Raw genomic sequence first — 17,529 nt, forward strand, 5'->3', positions numbered from 1 at the left:
GACGAGGCGCCATCTCCTCTCCTCTGCATCAAAACAAGTCTCTGTCTCTATCTTTAGCACATTTATGCAATTGTCTGACATTCAAACTGATTAAAGCCCGTTTCCAAAGCTTTACGATAAGATAAGCTTCGTATGACAGGCATCAATCTCTGGCTCAGACTAGAATTACTTCCCGGTTGTTGTACGCCTCCGTCAACAATTGTACCCTCTGTCTAAATATGTTTTCTTCCAGACTCACAAGGGAGGAGAAGATACACATGTGAGGAAATATAGTAAAACACCAGATAAGATGACAAGATGGAGACCAGCAGGACAGAAACATTCCTCTGACCTTCTGCTTGATCCCACCATTTCCTTTTTTTATTCATTCAAAAAGAAAGAGTCGGGTGATTTTCTGATGCACAAAGTCAATATTTAATTTTTTATTTTGCTCACAGATGTAGAGAAAATACATAGATTACACCAAAGAGCCCCACACGGTAAGAAGAGCTGCAGAACACAGCACGTAATTAAGAGTTTCCAAGTCCAAGCACAAATTCTGCGACAACCCCCCCCCCCCCCCCCCAAGAAGCTGCATTGATCCAATCACGTTTGAATTCACATTTTAGCAGATATCCGGACCCCCCCCCGCTCAATCCTCGGCGTAATGGGAGCTTTCCGACACGACCCGGCCCGACTCCACCTCCACCCGGATCAGCAGGCGCTTCCTGGAGGCGGGGTCCACCGGGGGGATGGCGGTGGGATGGGGGGCCCGCGGCTTCTCGGGCAGGTGAGCGTCTGTGTGCGAGTAAGGACGTGGATTGGTTGGTTGGTTTTTTAGAAACCTGATTGAAAGAGAGGTTTGATTTTAGTCCATTTTATATATGTTATACAAATAAACATCAATATCATTTGTATTTCACAGTTTTTATGCTTTTTTTATGATTTGAGAAAAGGTTCTCACCGTTGTGGCGCATCATGCCGTTCATTCTTCACAGGGACGGAGCAGAGACAGTGGTTAACACGAGAATCAATGAATCGTATTATTAACGAGTGAATACACCAAACACCGATGTGGTCTTACCTCTCCTCCTCGCCCTCCAGCAGCTTGCGGTACGTGGCGATCTCGATGTCCAACGCCAGCTTCAGGTTCATCAGCTGCTGGTGCTCGCGGATCTGCCCGGCCAGGTCCTGCTTGGCCTGCCTCAGGGCCTCCTCCAGCTGGGCGATGTCCTCCCGGGACCTCCGCAGGCAGAGGTCGCCCTCGTCACGCCTGTCGTCGATGTCCTTCCTCAGAGACTCTTCCTAGAGGGAGAGGAAGAGAAGCTGAAGGCGGCTTGGATGAAGACGACTGAAATCGAACTTTAAGTCTATGTGATTTTCAAACCTTCCTCATGAGAGCCTCCAGGTCCCCGTTGAGTCTCTGGATGAGGCGAACCAGGTCTGAGATGTCCCTCTTCAGATCACGCACGTCCTGCTCACGCTGTCCTGCAGTTTGGACCATGGCCTCGATCTAAGTGTGGGAAAAAGTAAACAATGGTGAGTTCATCTTGTTATTATTATTATTGTACCGATGTTTTAACGACTGGATTTTAAGTTCCAACTTCCTGGCGTCACCCTCCTCACCTTCTTCTGGTTCCATTGCTCGGCCTCCAGTCTGCTGCGGTTGGCCACCGCCGCGTACTGGTTCTTCACGTTCTCTACGATCTCCTTCATGTCAAGAGACCGCTTGCTGTTGTCGGGCAGAATCACCGTCTTGTTCTGGACGAGGGACTCCATCTCCTTGATCTCCTGCAGGGGGCAGACACGAGCACGGAATATTGTTCTCTGATCCTCATTCTTTGGTGTTAAAAGTTCAGTGAGTGGGATTTAGTGACATCTAGTGGTGAAGTTGCATGTTGCAGCTGAATACCCCTCACCTCACCCTCCCCTTGACAGACAACCTGTGTACCCTAAAGAACATGGCGGCCTCCGTAGAGAGGACCCGCTCCTGATGTAAATATAAAGTAGTTAAATATAAAGGGCTCATTTTAGGGTAAAGACAATTCATACAATTTAGATTAAACAAACTAGTGAAAACAATCATTTTATATAAATGTTCTCCCAATAGATCAATTTCACCTATTTCTTACACACTGCACCTTTAATTGTAACTTTATCAATATAGGTATATATTCTTCTTACATATTTTTAAACCCCCAAGTTGGGAATCACTGCTGTACAATATCATATGTTATAAATTATAGCATTATTATTGTATGTTAAGAAAAAAAAAAAAAGAAAAGAAAAAAAAAAACATTATTACCTCATCATAGCCAATCCTGAGGAAGTCCAGTTTTCCCATCAGGTCCTCCAGCTCCAGGGCCAGAGTTACTTCCTCCAAGTGACCTTCATCTACATCCTGTTTGTATAAATATATGAATAACAATATGTTAACGTAAGGAATTTGCCTCCAAAATATAATATTTCAAAATATAGTACTTAGCAGTTTGATGTAGATAAAATACAACATGTTTTTAATTAGTTTTTAATTAATTCATGATAGTTTTTACTGCTGTTTCTAAAAGGTTCGTTAAACGAGGAGAGTAAGTGGATCACGTTACCTTTTTGGCGACAATAAAATCATTCTCCAAATCAGCTTTCTTCAGCAGCTCGTCCTCATACCTGAGACCAGGTGAGAATAAAGGGTGAACATTTCATCTGTGCCCATTTGAATCATCTGAATGAATGTGTGAGGTGTGAGGTGCTGACCTCTTCTTGGTGTCCTCCACCTCCTCCTGGTTCTTGATCAGCTCGTCCTGCAGCTTGTCCTGGTCGCTGAGCAAGGTCTCGATCTGCTGCTCCAGCTCGTTCTCCAGCTGCTTCACGATGTCGTCCACCTTCCCCTGGTACTCCTCCTGCTCCTGGAGGATCTTCAGCTTCGTGTCCAGCTTTTTGTTCTCGTCCTCCAGGTTCTTCACCTGAGGCGGAGGGAAACAGATGTACTTGTGATTTAGGCTCAAATTAAAAAAAAAAGTCCCTTTCTGCTATGTTGTCCAGCGGCTGAGTTTTACATGTTATGTGCTTCATGTTGATAATGACAGGTGAGGAGGTTTTCACTGTGTGTGTAGCCTGTTATCATGTTTACTGTCGAGACAGAACGTAGAGAGACGAGGAGATGTGTTGAATCTGTGAATCAAATGTAAATACATAATGTTCAAAAAACAAAAATTCCTTCAAAACCTGAGTTCTTTATGAGTGAAGACACTTGTAAGTACTTTCCATGGCCTCAGGTGACAGAAAGATTCACGGCTCAAAGCCTAACAGAGGAATCAGCCACGCTCCGGGATCAGCAACAGTCACATACATAAAATCAACTGGCAAATCATAGTGTGTCTTGATTTGCCTGATTTAATTGATTTGTATTGTTTTATCATTATTATTTGAGTCTCTTATAATTGTTTGAAATTAAACTAAATACTATTGTTTATTTTTTTTACCTTTTCTAAAACATTTGATCTATTCTAATCCAGTTTCAATATAGAGAACATCGTTGCTTTAGTTCAGAATTTCCCCAAATATTTAAGTTATTTGTGTATTGTTATTATTATCAGTAGTATCTGCAGCAGCAGTAGTGGTAGTAGTAGTATTACAGACCTTGTCAATCAGCTGGACGAACTTGTCGTTGAGTCCCACCATGTCCTCCTTCTCCCTGGATTTCCCGGAGGTGTTGATCTTGGTGGGCTGGCTCCTGGCCGGGCCCTTGCTCCCCGGGGAGTAGGACTGGCTGCTGTAGTCTCTGGGCTGAGACATGCTGGATGCTGGAGGTGGAGATGCTGGAGGAATCAGCGGTGAAGGCACAGACAGCTCCCCGCAGCAGCTGCTTTTAAACCGGACAGGGACCACCCATCACCTCGCCACTGCTCCCCGTGTGTCCAATCACAAGAGGACAAGTGCAAGATCAAAGCGAGAAATACTAAAAAGTCAACATGAAAACTTGAATTTCCAGTGTGTACCAGTTTGTCAGGAGTGTTGTTGGGTACTGGGAGCCAATGGCACCACTGGGGGGCGGATTCGTGCGTAAAAAGCAGGTATAAAAACCTACCTGCGTCCTTTGCCTCCATCAGGTGACTCTCCAAGCTGAGATACAGTCCGTGTGAGCTCTCAGACATCCAGCTGCAGTCATGCCTTCAAACACCGCCGCCAGCATGTTCGGAGGAGCCGGGGGAAGAGGATCCAGGGCGTCCGTGGCGAGCCTCCAGGGGCTGCGCAACGTCCTGCGCAACGAGACGGAGAGGGACGCCCCGCGCCCCGCACCTGTCGCTCAGGCCACACCTGCAGCTCCTGCAGCTCCGGCCGCTCCCGCAGCGCCCGCAGATGACAAGCACACTCTGCGGGGTCTCAACGACCGCCTGTCCGGCTACCTGGACAGGGTGAAGCAGCTGAGGGAGGAGAACGACAACCTGGAGAAGCAGATCGATGAGATTCTGGCCAAGAGGAAGACACCTGAGGGTCGAGACTGGGATGAGACCGAGAAACCACTGGATGAGCTCAAGGACAAGGTCCGTCATCAGATTCTAAGAATAAATAAAGGATTTGAAATAAGACAAATGCTAAATCTATTCTATCCTGCCCTTTTGTCCTTAGATCAAAGATATCGCCCTGGACAATGCCAAGCTGCTGCTCCAGATCGGCAACACCAAGTTGGCCAACGAGGACTTCAAGAATAGGTTTGGTCTGCAGAGCAATTACAACCACAATTTTGGATGGAGTGAGTATTTGTGCATCACTCTTGATTGTTTTCGTGTTTGCAGGGAGGAAGATGAGACAAAGGCGCGCAAGGAACTGGAAAACGACCTGGAGGATCTGAAGAGGACGGCTGAGGACACCAAGCGGAGCTGCGAGCAGACGAAGAAGGAGACTGAGCTGGTGAAGGAGGAGCTGCAGCGCCTCAAGAGAGAACACAAAGATGTGAGGCTTTCAAACTAAAACTAAAATCACACACACTTTAAAGACTGAGATGTGAGGCAGATTTGCAATTGTGGCTCTTGCAGGATGTGAACGGCCTGTGTGAGAAGATCAAGGGTTCTGAGGTCATTGTCGAGATCGACTCCAAGAACTCCAACCTGGCCGATAATCTCAACAAGATCCGCGGCCAGTATGATAAACTGGCCAAGACGAACCTAAAGGAGACTGACGATTGGTACCAGAGCAAGGTACAGTACCTGCAGGATGTCCTATCTCCTCCCTATCCCCTGATGGTGTCTTCATATTCATCTTCTCTTTCTCCCCCCCCTTCTCTCCAGTTTGAAAACATCAAGGTGGTGGAGGCCCAGAACGTGGAGGTCCTGCATTCTGGAAAGTCAGAGCACCAGGTTCTGCTCAAGCAGAAACAAATGCTGGAGATTAGGATCCAGGGTTTGCAGAGCACGGTAAAGACACAAATGAAATGGACGAGAACAGAGAGAAATCCCCTGGAACCAAACATTCCCCGTATGCAAATTGTTCGTTACACATTCCAGAGACGTGTGTGTAGACACAGTGTTTTGTAAAAGGTTGCGACATCTGACAAATAAAAGATCGCACTCAGAACCCAAAGTCCCAAAAAACGCTTGAAGCTAAATATTTATGTCACGATATCTTCATGTCAGGAATGCTACCAACCCCGCCCCCGCAGGCTACCTGTCTCACAGACTTCCCCCCCGCCCCCTGTCATTATACTGTAAACCTGCTACTTAGACAAACTCTTGGCCCGTCTCACTGTCGTCTGACAAACCACCTGGATCAACAAGCAATGGTGATGTAAAAGGTCAATGTAACCTATTGTCTATTGTGTGTTCTTCCAAGGTTGTACATCACAAGTTTATTTTCAAAGTATGAATCAAGTTCAGGGTAGGATCCCAAGAAAAGAGTGGGCAGCCAAGATTCACCCCCATGTCCTCCTTTCAGATCCGAAACCTGGAGGAGAGCCAGAGGAACACGGAGATGGAGTACGGCCAACGCCTGGTCCCTCTCAACGTGGGGATCCTCAACCTGTCGGCGGACTTGGAGAAGGTGAGGTCCCAGGTGGAGCACCACGTGGACAACAACAAGGACCTGCTGTGCGTCAAGATGAAGCTGGAGTCGGAGATCAATAGCTACCAGCAGCTGATCCTCGGGATGACCACTGAGCCGGAGAGGTGAGGACGGGCGGAGAGAGATAGTGGAGGTTGTAGCTTCTGGTTGGGAAAACGTGATGGTTGCAGTGGAGTTTGGCATGTTTAGAAACACACAGTTAGATGAGAAGATTGAATAAAATGTTGATAAATTTCAAAGCTACAGCCAGTCCGGGTTCTTTTGGCATAAACACACCCTGACACATAGGAACAGAAAAATACGGTAGACCTTCTTCCACACATACACACTTATCCTCTTCTTCCCCAACAGCTTGGAGTTCTCTTTAGAGGACGCAGTTCACAGCGGTGAGTTACACATCCAGCTTGAAAGCAAAAGGATCATAATGATTCCAGCTTGCCTTTGCCAAGAAAGTTTAGGTTTCAGTCAAATTGCCGCCACGGACACTGACTAACACTGGAAAGCGTGGTTTACACCTTTCCGTTCTCTTTCAATCAACATCAAGGTTGATGGAGTCGTGTGCAGAGTCCATGCATGAAAACTAACCCTCACATCACCCTTGGTTTAAGGAATAGTTTTGTGAAGTGTGCTTGTTTGCTTTCTTGCCAAGAGTCAGAAAATGATTGCTTAGCTTAAAACTGGGTTGTAACTAGTTGTAGCGTCTTCGTTGGACATGAGAGTCCAAAGCGTCGCGAGAAAGCAAATAGGCATTTTTCCAAAATGTTCTAGAGTTGTTTTCACATTTCACCCTGTCACCACTCAATCAGAAAGGTTGATTCTCACAAGCTACCCAATGTCATTTGTCCTGCTTCCAACCAACTCTGGGGACTTGTTGATTTCCAGCAGTAGCACACTGAACTAAAGGAAAGGCCGAGGGACCAAAGGGGAGATAAACACAGTTATTTGCCTGAAGCTCGTAAAATCTGATTCATCTTCTTGTTTGCAGAACGGCCAAAGCCTGACAAACAGGTGCCGGAGAGGGAGCAGAGAGTGAAGGAAGAGGAAGCCGCTGTGAAGAAAGAGAAGAACCCAGAGAACAAGTCCAGCCCTCCTGCTGGAGGAGACCCCATCAAGGCCGAGGAGGTCGCTGCCAATAATGCAGAGGCTCCAACTCCACCGAACGGCAAACCTGAAAAGAAAACCAAGAAAACCGAAAAGAAAACCAAGACCAAAGCTAAGAAGGGTTCCTCCTCTTCCTCCTCATCATCCTCTTCCTCCTCCTCCTCCTCCTCTTCCTCCTCTTCTTCTTCCTCCTCCTCTGATTCCGAGAAGGAAGAAGATAAGCCCAAGACGGAGGGAGAAGTCACCAACACTTGACCTTAAAAAGCTAAGATGTTTTCTGTCAATCAGCCAAGTTTCATATTAACCGACTGTTGCTGCCAAACCTGAAATGCTTCCGTGAGGTTGTTTGTTTTCTCTGATGTCAGAAAATAAAGACATTTGTTGCCAAAAGTGAATCATTTTGTTTTTTCATCATTACATTAACATAAACTGTGGGGTGGCTCAGCTACTACGATAAGGCAGACACTGTTTCGCCAAAATTCAAATGTATGAACTTGTATTATTATTATATAATTACTATATTATTTCTTTATTATGGTTTAGATTGTAAAACGTGAGAAAACTTTCATCATAATATCCCACAACACAAGATGACATCATCATCAGGTCTCTTTCTGTCTGACCAGTCGTTCAAAACCCAAAAAATATTCAATCAACATTTAGAAAAACAGCAAACTATCAAATCTTCTGCATTTACGCTTAAAAAATGACTTTTTACTGATGAATAACGTGTTTATAATATAATATTTATAGTCACTGCTGCCATTGGCCACATGCACACAACTTGCTTCCCACCTGTCGTGAGAGAAACTCAGGAAATAAGCTGACAATTCAAAACATACACTTTAGAAATAATCAATATTTGAAACATATGTAAGCAGAAATGTAGACTTCTGAAAAGAGAATAAACCTTTAACATATATTATAAAATCAAGGTCTTTATACAAGTTTTTATATCAACAGCACCAATCAATAGAGAACCATGTAATCCTTAATCTGCATCTTCATTAAACTTATTGTAAGAGTCTTAAAACTGAATTATAAACGTTTATGATGTAAGAAAGATTCTCTTGTAAATCTGTGTCAAAGGAAAGAAAATGTGTGGATTGATAAAAATGAGATTTATGAGTCAACACAGACACGTGCAATGCTTTTTGTTTTGTAAGAGTGATTCATTTTATTTTTTTCAAATGACAATGGTACAGACGACATGACGGCACAGAGAGGAAGGGAGGACTGAAATCATCAGGAACATGAATAATGTATGATGAGGGTTGAGAGGGGGGGGGGGGGGCAAGCCAGAGTACCAAATGGAGTAAAAGATATCGTATCAAAAATTTTCTTTTTTTTCATATATATATTTATATAGGACTAATAATTCTCTTTAACTATGCAAAGCAAGGAATGCCCGTTTTTCCATTTATCTTGAGCGTTGGCTTCCTCTAAGTAGAGCCAACATTATTCATAAAAAAAAAAGAAAAAAGACTGGACACATTTTTTTTTGTGGGGGGGGGGGGGGGGGGGGGTCTTGGACATTTGGAGGCATCCTGACGTCCTGTCCGATGTGGCGTGGAGTCTCAAGCGTGGCGCGTTTGGGGGCGTGTCCACGGGGGGGGTTGGATTTCTCTGATGGGGGTCAGCCTCAGCGGGAGAAGGTCTTTCCACTGAAGAAATGAAAAATCAAACAGACGCATCGAAATCATCAATCTCTCAACTTTTGATCCAAACGCCAACAATCAGCCTTGGCTGTGGGAAAACTCCTCCTTCCCTCAACACACTTTGCTATTAAACATGATCCAGATCAGTGCCTGAGGTCTGTCTCACATCCTCGTCAAACAGTGTGTCAATGACACTTCCACTTTGGTTCCATTATTTCAGAGACACTCTACTTTTTTCCGGTTTATGTTTGTTTTGTAAATTGACGCCAAACCTGTGATTCATGTTTCTCCTTCTTCGAAACTCACAACACATGACGAGTGCGGAGGATCCCCACAGACTCCGGTGACACATTAACCAGAGAACAAAGACTCTCTGTGTTAAGACAGTGTCAACTCCCACAATTATTTCAGGGCCACAAGGCTAAGACAGTATTTGTAAGGGAGTTTTGAGTCAAGTGGAGAGCTTTTAAAAAATGATATCCTCCCTGACTCACTTCAAACACGGCAGCCACACACCTCAAAAACACACAAACCCGCAGATTGCAGTGGACTCGTAAAGCCAAGAGAAATACTTCCATCTGAGAAAATGCAGCGATGGTGTAATGTGAGGTCTAAATCGGGCCGTGTTCTGCTTTCAGCTGCAAAAAACATTCATGATTCATCAATGAGCTGCAGCAGCGCTCAAGGTCTCAACGTCAGGGAGAGGGACGAGTGGAGCTTTGAAAATAGCAGCCATGAAAAAAAAGCGAGTGAAGGAGTGTGGTGGACAGAAGAGCTGGAGCTGAACCGGACTCTTCATTGGTTTTTGTTTTGTGTCACCGCAGAGCATCTCTTCCCTGATAGAGAAAGTAGTCCCACTCCCAAAGTGTTTGGTTTGTTTACACCTTCTTCCTCATGAGATCCCGTTAGAGAGGTGATGCATCCTCTGGAGTGATCACCTTAACAATAACCTGTAGTTTTTGATGTCATTAATTTAATATTTTTCTTAGAGTGTGTGTAGTGCATGTGTGAGATCATAAAGAATATTCTGCAACAGGAATAGAAATAAACCAGGATGTAGAAGAGCTGACACTGTCTTGCATTTCACTTCACTTCACTTTTTATATCTTTTGTCTATTATATATATTTTATTTAGATGTGTTTATGTCTAAATAAATGTTACTTTGTATAAATATTAGAAAAAGGGAGTAAATAAGAAGTAAATATATATTGTTTCTTTTTATTGCTTTTCTTATGTGTGTTGTATCTATTGTGTTTGTATGTTTTTATGTTCTATGTTCATTGTATGCACCAATAACCAGAGCAAATTCCTCGTAGGTGTAAACCTACTTGGCAATAAATACATTCTGATTCTGAACTTTAACCCAAACATGGAACCGAGACCCGGTGTCAACAAGAGGAGACGAGCGGCTGCTTACGAGATGGTCTTCATCTCCTTCTTCTCGGCGTCGGGTCGAGCTCGGTTCAGCACCTTGAGGAACTCGGACGTCTTGGCCCTCATGCGTGTGTGGATGTACGCCTGCGGAGGAGACGGGGACATGAATCACAAGTTAATCTCCTCTGTTAAATAAGTCGGGCTTTATAGGTTTCATCATCAGATGCAGAATCTCAAGTGTTTGTCACAGGTGAGGTATCTTGGCTTTTTGACAGCTGACACCACCCACACTGAGCCGTAAACCAGTCCATGGTGACACCCACGCTGACTCCCTCGTGTCTGAGGAGCAAACATCCAACATCCAGCTCCAGTATCGGCCTCCTGAGCCGCGGGGGCTTACGGAACAACACAAACAGGCGCCTCTCGAATGTAAACCATCCCAAAAAACTGGCTTTGATGAGACACACACGGACAGTAAAAAGTGCGAAGGTGGTAGAGCCAATTTTCTTCAAGTGGGCCCTCCCGTCCTGTGGCTGGACTTTCAATTGTACAGAAGGTGATGGAACAGAACGTACCATTACACCATGAGAGACTGTTCCCTCTAATTAAAGCAGACTTTCATCTTTTAGACTCTTAAACTGGGTTTTTGTGATATTTGCTGAGTTATGAGGGGCCGTAAGGCGGAGAAAAAATGTAACCAAGGTCAAATCTTCTCATGAGCCCGTGAGAGCTAAGCTCTGGCCTGAAGGTATCACGGTAAAAGAACAGATAATCTGCCCCAAACCTAATAAATGAAGCTACAAATATTCCCAAAACAAGCATTTCTTAAGGACTTTACAAGGTGGTGTGTTTGTGTTGTGGCCCTGCTCACTGCACTGACCTTGGAGCACTTTATGTGGTAGTGCAGGTAGTCCCTGAAGGTGTGGATGAGGTTGATGGTGTTGTCTCTGGCATTGGCATTGGTGTGACGTGGGAACAGAACTGGAAGGAGTCACGACAAAGAACAGATATGAAAACAAAATCAGGAAACCCTTCATGTTAACTGTGCAGCCAAAGAAGAAGGGGACGCTGACCGAAGGTGATGTATCCGATGTTGTCCCCGACGGCGGCGTCTGTGTCCTTCAGCTCCATCGGCGGCTCCCGGTGGCTGAACAGCACCTGGGGGGCCGTGTGGCTGGCTCGCCGGCCCTCCTTGAACTCCTGTTCGCAGAAAGCGTGAGGGCACAGTGTCGGATTAGTGACAAGTGAAACCGTGTAATCGATATCGTAATAATGTTGTAATGTGAAGACAAGTACGTACATTAAAGACAGGGCATTAAGAAAGGGCTGCAATGCAATGTAACTGCAAAACATTCGACGTATTACAGGGTGATAACATGTAAGGGACAAACCTGCATGAAGACCTTTCCGATGATGACATCGTCGTCGTCTTTGAACACCGTGCTGAACACAACTGTCACTCTGTCTTTCTTGGCCTCCACATACCTGAGAAGAGGAGACAGGTCAGCAGGTGCATGTCAGAGAGAAACCAGGATTTGGATTTGTAAAGGACTAATAGGACCTGAATACCCCAAAACACATGTTAAGGTTTCTGTTAAGGTTGTTAAGGTTAAACTTAAACTAGAAACTCAAGCCCCTTTGAACCCAAAGCTCAGAACGTACATGGACTCGTCGTCTCTGTAGTGGACCACGGCCCTCTGCTCGCCCTCCTTGCCCTCCTCCTGGAACTTGAAGTACTTTTCGAACACGGAGGCGAAGCAGTTCCTCTTCAGCATGCCCGCCTGGTGGACGATGTCATCTTTGTTGGCCGGCAGCGCGTCCAGGTCGTAGAGGAGGGACACGTTGTAGCCTTAAGGGAAGACGATGGAAGATTAGAGTCAGTCATCACTTTTAACTTCACACTTATTGTGAGCTGCCACTAACTAATAAAGAAACCAAGGGCGCAAAGCTGCTGAACGGCTCACAGACACACTAATGTCCCGTCAGTTAGGATCTCTGAACTGAGCCGACGTCTCAAACCATAATTCAGGATGTTGTCACTGATTTCTAAAAAGAGATCAAAAAGTTTCTGAGAACTCACCAGCCTCTGTTGCCACCAGGAAATTCCCATAGATCCTCTTGAGAAGCTGAAATGAAAAACATTTATTTGTGTCACACTTCTCTAAATGCACTTTTAGAAAGAAGCACTTCACAGAGGAACTGCACAACAAAGGCGAAAGAGAAATGAAATGCACTAGAATGGCTGCACGGCAAAATTGCATCACATGAAAGAAAAGGTATTTTAATAGAGATAAACAAGGCTTTAAAATGCTTTTAAAAATATGAAATCTGTGATTGTAGTTAAAGGATCCAAAGACGTCAGGGAACCAACAATTAAAGTGCTTTTCAAAGAATATACAACAGGTACTGTCAAAACATCCTTTGATTCTTAAAATTGCTTGATTTCCTGAGCCTGAGGGAATCCTCTGGGCTCTGCCGCTGGCTTCAAAGAAGAGGAATGTCAACACTAACAAAAGAAAGAGGGAGACAAACAATATTCAGCAGTAAGGTGGGGGTTGTGTGTGTGTGTGTGTGTCCTCTGAAGGTAATTGAAGGGGTTTGACTTACGACAAGGGGCCTCAACTTTAATAGATACCCGTCATCGTGGAATGAGCCGTGGTCGACTTGGCTTCAATATGCAAATCAAGCTCAGGAATGGTGATAATGTCCTTTTAGACTGTGCAACCTTTCAATGAAATGTATCAGCTGAGAACCGATGAGAATAAACAAACCGCTGCTTGAGTGACAGAGGGAACTGTTCTTCACAGGCAGAGTGAGTGACTGACGCTGCTGAGCCGTTTTCTCATCCCTCCACTCTTGACCATTAGGGAACATTGACGGAAGACGCTGGGCAGACGCCAACACACTTGAGCACACACACACGCACACACACGCACACACACACACACACAGTGGCTGCAGCTCGCAGTCTGCACTTCCTCACCTGAGGTGTGACACACAAAATCACTTCCTGTTTCTACCACAAGCCTCAGCAGCTGCTTTCTTCCTTACATGGAAGGACAGTGCTCTAACGCTGAGGAGGCGTGTTTGTGAGTGTGTGTGTGTGAGTGTGTGTGTGTGTGTGTGTGAGTGGATATCACGTCAATCATGATTCAATTCTGCATTTCTTTGAGACACCGGTTTATAATAGGTAGACTCCAAAACCAGACAGAAACCAAGTGAAGACATTGTTGCTTCGAGTTTTCACATTTGCAGGTTCTGATGTTTGCAGGGGGCAGAGGTTGTCAAAAGCTCACCTCGAGTTCATCGCTCAAATCAAACGTTTGCCTGAGACAACCAGTTTTTTTGTGTCAGAAAAGAGTTTTAAAATCTAATTTAAGCTGAATAACCCATGAACATTTCAGCTCCTCATGTACAGCAGAACATGTTCTTCCAGGATTCGCAGAAACGTGTGTGCTCATGTTCTGAAGGATGTCAAAGAATTGACCGATGGGGGGGCCCCCCATATCTGACAGTGCACATTTCACAGATTTGTTTCTGCAACCCCCCCCTTTCATTTGTGTGTGTGTTACCTCTTCAGCCCCATGCTCCTGCAGCTCCTTGTAGAACTTCAGGGAGATGCTGACCATCAGTTTGGTCTTGTCCCCGTCAGGGTTGGAGATGTGGTACAAGACTCCATCGAAGTCTGCAGAAGAGACGAGCGTCAGAGGTTTCATAAAAGACAAAGTCTCTAATGCATTGTTTTCCAGCTTCTGCACCAAACGCTGGCCACACAGCTCAAATGAAGAGATAACAATCCACTTAAATAACAGCATATTGTCACGCTGACACGGGTTGTACAGAGGAACCTCAAGTCTGCTTAGAAAGAGGATAATGTCGATGTCTACACAACCTCACTGCTCAAGCAACTGGTTGATCAGAGGGTTTCATAATGTGTCATAAAATCTCACCTGCAAACGTCACATCGACGGCCTCTGGTTTGGTTCTGCAAGGAGACAACAATGGGATATTGGTGAGTAGTCGTTACTTGTTAACCCAACTGGTCCCATTAAACTCACTCCAGCGGCACCACAGTCCACACAATACCAGTTCTCTAAATATGCCTGTTTTTATTTCACTATGATCTCAGTATTATTTGAATGGTTCTTCTTGCCTGATCCACTTCGCAACTTCCCTCTAAGATCAGTAGAAATACATCCAGCAGTTTTTGCGTAATCCTGCAAATTAACTAATGAATAAACGGTGATAAAAACAAAACCTCAGACAGAAGTAACTAAATGAATATTGTAGAGACCAAACAAGTAGTTATTACGATATAAAATAAACTGCAAATCAATAATCCTTGGTAGCTTGCCACAAATTCCACAGGAAGTTAAAAGCTTGACATCAAGCTGAGACAGTCTGTGTTTGTTTAATATTGACGTGTACATCCAAGTGACTTGTGTTGATGAACCCTCTCGATTGTGTGGCCTTTCTTTACAAGTGCACAGTGTGTTATCTGAGGGCTGCACGGCGCTGTACGTAGACTTGTTCAAAAAGGTGGACGCTGCAGAGACTTGTCCAGGCTGCACGGGGATCAGCTGCAGCTCAGCTGAGCGCAGGCTTGACTCAGCTTGACTGACGGAATGCGGAAGCTGGGGAGAGAGGGGGGCGATGGTGGCCGCAGACTTGCCCTCAGTGCAAAGCAAATAAATGGGATCTCCTGGAAGGAACCACCAAGTTCAATGTGGGAAGACAGGACTTGTGTGGGGGACTGTAATTAATGAGGCACATTTGCACTTCCTGTCATCGCGGTGTGACTCGCACTCATTAGAAAACTTGCTTCCTTGTGAATGAAAATACTTGAATCCCTTTTTAAACGCAGGAGAAATGTCACCAATGCAAAACAGCTCGAGCTTTCACACCAGTTCCTCCTTCCTCTGCCGAGCTGCCTTTGAGCATTAGCCCCACTTACACCCGAGCTAGCTTCAAGCATTAGCCTCAGTTACACTCGAGCTAGCGACCGTTTCCCTTCTGCAACCTCGTGAAAACACGTCACACGTTATGCTCGGTATTTATGAGGTAATTTTGTTATTGTACCTGAGATATTTGGGCCATTTCATTTCCGCCCCGGGGGTAGGGGGCGGATTCATTGTGGTGACATTTTTGGCACAACACCCACCGTGCAGACACACCCCAGCTCCGGGCTAGCCGGTGTCGTTAGCTCGCTAGGCTAATTCCCTCTGTATTTCAATACGTTTTATTGACTCAAACCCCACCTTGCTAACCCGGGCTAAAAGCCAGGAATGGGCTGTTTCCCCCCCGCCGCTTCATTCAGTGCAGGCGACGCCTTGACAGAAATGGGGAAGCTAGCAGTTAGCATGGTTAGCCAGGTGCAACAATGATTCCTCACCCATTGGATGCGCCGTCGAACTTCAGCGTCAGCGTCTCCTCGATGATTCGGTTGTTGATCTCGAGCAGGATCATTGCAGCGGGCCGCCGGCGTCCGGGAGAAGGGGGGAGATGATCGGGTGGAGCTACGTGCTGCGATCGACCCGCTTTGTGTCAGATTTGGTGATTTTCTTCCTCCGCTGACAGACCCGCTTCCGTCGAGGCTACTTCCGCCTGTCACTTCCGCGTATTTCAGAGTCAGGACCCCGGCCCCCGTAAGAGGAGGAGGGCGCCCGCGATGCTGCCTGTCATCAATTTCTAATGAAAGTTATTAAGAAGTGGAATCTACTATATTCATTAAAATGACTTTACTGGAACATTAAATTGCTTTATACATATAATAAATACACAAGATATAGTATGTATATATATAATATAAATATAATCCATAGATAAGAGAATATGTGTGATGGTATAAGACTCCCAACAGATTATAAAATATAAAATAGATAAATAAAATGAGTCCCACATTTATTTCCTGCAACAATAATGATTTGTGCATACAGGCCCTTCTGCACGCTTTATATATTTACTTTTAATACTATACCTGTATTTGAAAGTATGATATTGACTGCAGGACTTTAGCATTTGGACTGTGGTGTATATATTCTGTAGTTGGGTATTTTTGTATTTACTTGGACATTTTATTGGTTGTATTTAACTAAACTATTACAAAATAACTGTTAGATTAACCAACAAGGGAAATAATTGGTTAATTGCAACCCCTCTGCATATCCACACATAAATATATACATCTACAAGAGAATAATATTATCTAATTGATGCACAGAATTGTTTTTGATTTACCCGGATAATAACTATGGAGGATGTTGCCTGCTTTTGTTTTGTACTAACAGGCATTTCCAGATGTTTGACCAGCCTATTTGTATTAGCGTGAGAAGCATGAATAACAGAAACATATTTGCATATAACTCTCGATAGGGTAACAGCACCTAGGGAACATTACAACCTTTACGATGGTGCGAGGTGTACCTAATAAACTGCCCAGGCCACATTATATATATATGAAACGTGTGTCTCTCGTCTGTCAAACAAGACAAACAGGCACAAAAAAAACACATTTCCCTTTAACATGATAATTATTGGTGTCGTAGAAGAAACCATAGGTTCTGAACTTTTTACAGGGCACATCTAAACCAGTGTCAGTAATACCAGAGCTTGCTGTCAACACCAGTGATTTATCTATCGCAGTAATGATCAGTTTTTAGTGCAGAGCCTTGGTGCAAGAAGAAGCTGAAAATTTTAATAAAGGAACAATGGGAATTCTTGCACCAATTGAGAAAGAAATCAAGAAAGAGGAGACACAGTTAGCTTTCAGTAGCAGAGGATGACTTGCAGAACAGATAACACTTCTAATGTATTGAGGGTGTTCAAAATCTTATTGGCAAACACACACGCGACTGTCTTTGGCCTTTCATCTTTGGTTGGACAAAATGAGATGTTTGAAAACTGAGGAAAACAGCGATGGGGGTTTTGTCCCTTTTTCACTGCATAGAAGATGGAAATGTTTATAATAAAAAACAAATACAAGATTTTCTAAGTATATGAATTCAATACATCCAACTTAGATAAACCTGATCATTTGCCTTCTTGTAAGGTGAAGCATATTTGTGATTGGCCGGCCTCATTTCATTCCTAATGCATAAAACAGCAATGAGGAAAGTCTGCTCTGGTTTATTTGGAGTTTCTTGTTGTGCTTCTCTTTCTCTCCCTCCCTCATGTTGTTCTCTTGTTGTCTCATCAGACAATTGTTATGTTACAGGGAACTCCATTTCCTCCATCTTTTCAGCACTTTATAATTTCCCATTTCCGACAACCTTAACCATCACGACTGAAATATGAAATTTGTGCCAGCGGTTAAAGGTCACAGTCACAGCTAGAGCAAACAGGAACTAGAGAGCCGGCCCTTCT

The 17,529-nt window shown here is 44.5% G+C and overlaps 3 protein-coding genes across 3 annotated transcripts; 1 reads left to right on the forward strand and 2 right to left on the reverse strand.

The window, feature by feature from the left end:
- Positions 1 to 587: 587 nt before the first annotated feature.
- LOC128431143 (keratin, type II cytoskeletal 8) lies at positions 588 to 4,197 on the reverse strand. The gene is made up of 10 exons (XM_053417372.1): positions 4,064 to 4,197; positions 3,616 to 3,878; positions 2,731 to 2,939; positions 2,583 to 2,643; positions 2,285 to 2,380; positions 1,606 to 1,770; positions 1,367 to 1,492; positions 1,064 to 1,284; positions 944 to 969; positions 588 to 777 (listed from the first exon to the last, which is right to left on the reverse strand). The coding sequence occupies exons 2-10, from the start codon at positions 3,769 to 3,771 to the stop codon at positions 632 to 634; spliced, it is 1,206 nt and encodes a 401-aa protein (XP_053273347.1). The 5' UTR covers positions 3,772 to 3,878; positions 4,064 to 4,197; the 3' UTR covers positions 588 to 631.
- LOC128431144 (keratin, type I cytoskeletal 18) lies at positions 3,956 to 7,518 on the forward strand. The gene is made up of 8 exons (XM_053417373.1): positions 3,956 to 4,520; positions 4,606 to 4,688; positions 4,773 to 4,929; positions 5,013 to 5,174; positions 5,265 to 5,390; positions 5,908 to 6,137; positions 6,385 to 6,419; positions 7,019 to 7,518. The coding sequence occupies exons 1-8, from the start codon at positions 4,143 to 4,145 to the stop codon at positions 7,387 to 7,389; spliced, it is 1,542 nt and encodes a 513-aa protein (XP_053273348.1). The 5' UTR covers positions 3,956 to 4,142; the 3' UTR covers positions 7,390 to 7,518.
- A 1,128-nt stretch (positions 7,519 to 8,646) lies between these two features.
- arpc2 (actin related protein 2/3 complex, subunit 2) lies at positions 8,647 to 15,797 on the reverse strand. Its single transcript, XM_053417376.1, has 10 exons — positions 15,560 to 15,797; positions 14,118 to 14,152; positions 13,740 to 13,852; positions 12,248 to 12,293; positions 11,830 to 12,016; positions 11,559 to 11,652; positions 11,241 to 11,367; positions 11,048 to 11,148; positions 10,211 to 10,311; positions 8,647 to 8,798 (listed from the first exon to the last, which is right to left on the reverse strand). The coding sequence occupies exons 1-10, from the start codon at positions 15,631 to 15,633 to the stop codon at positions 8,777 to 8,779; spliced, it is 900 nt and encodes a 299-aa protein (XP_053273351.1). The 5' UTR covers positions 15,634 to 15,797; the 3' UTR covers positions 8,647 to 8,776.
- Positions 15,798 to 17,529: the final 1,732 nt, after the last annotated feature.

The sequence above is a fragment of the Pleuronectes platessa genome, chromosome 24 (assembly GCF_947347685.1).
Source record: "Pleuronectes platessa chromosome 24, fPlePla1.1, whole genome shotgun sequence".
Lineage (NCBI taxonomy): Eukaryota > Metazoa > Chordata > Actinopteri > Pleuronectiformes > Pleuronectidae > Pleuronectes > Pleuronectes platessa.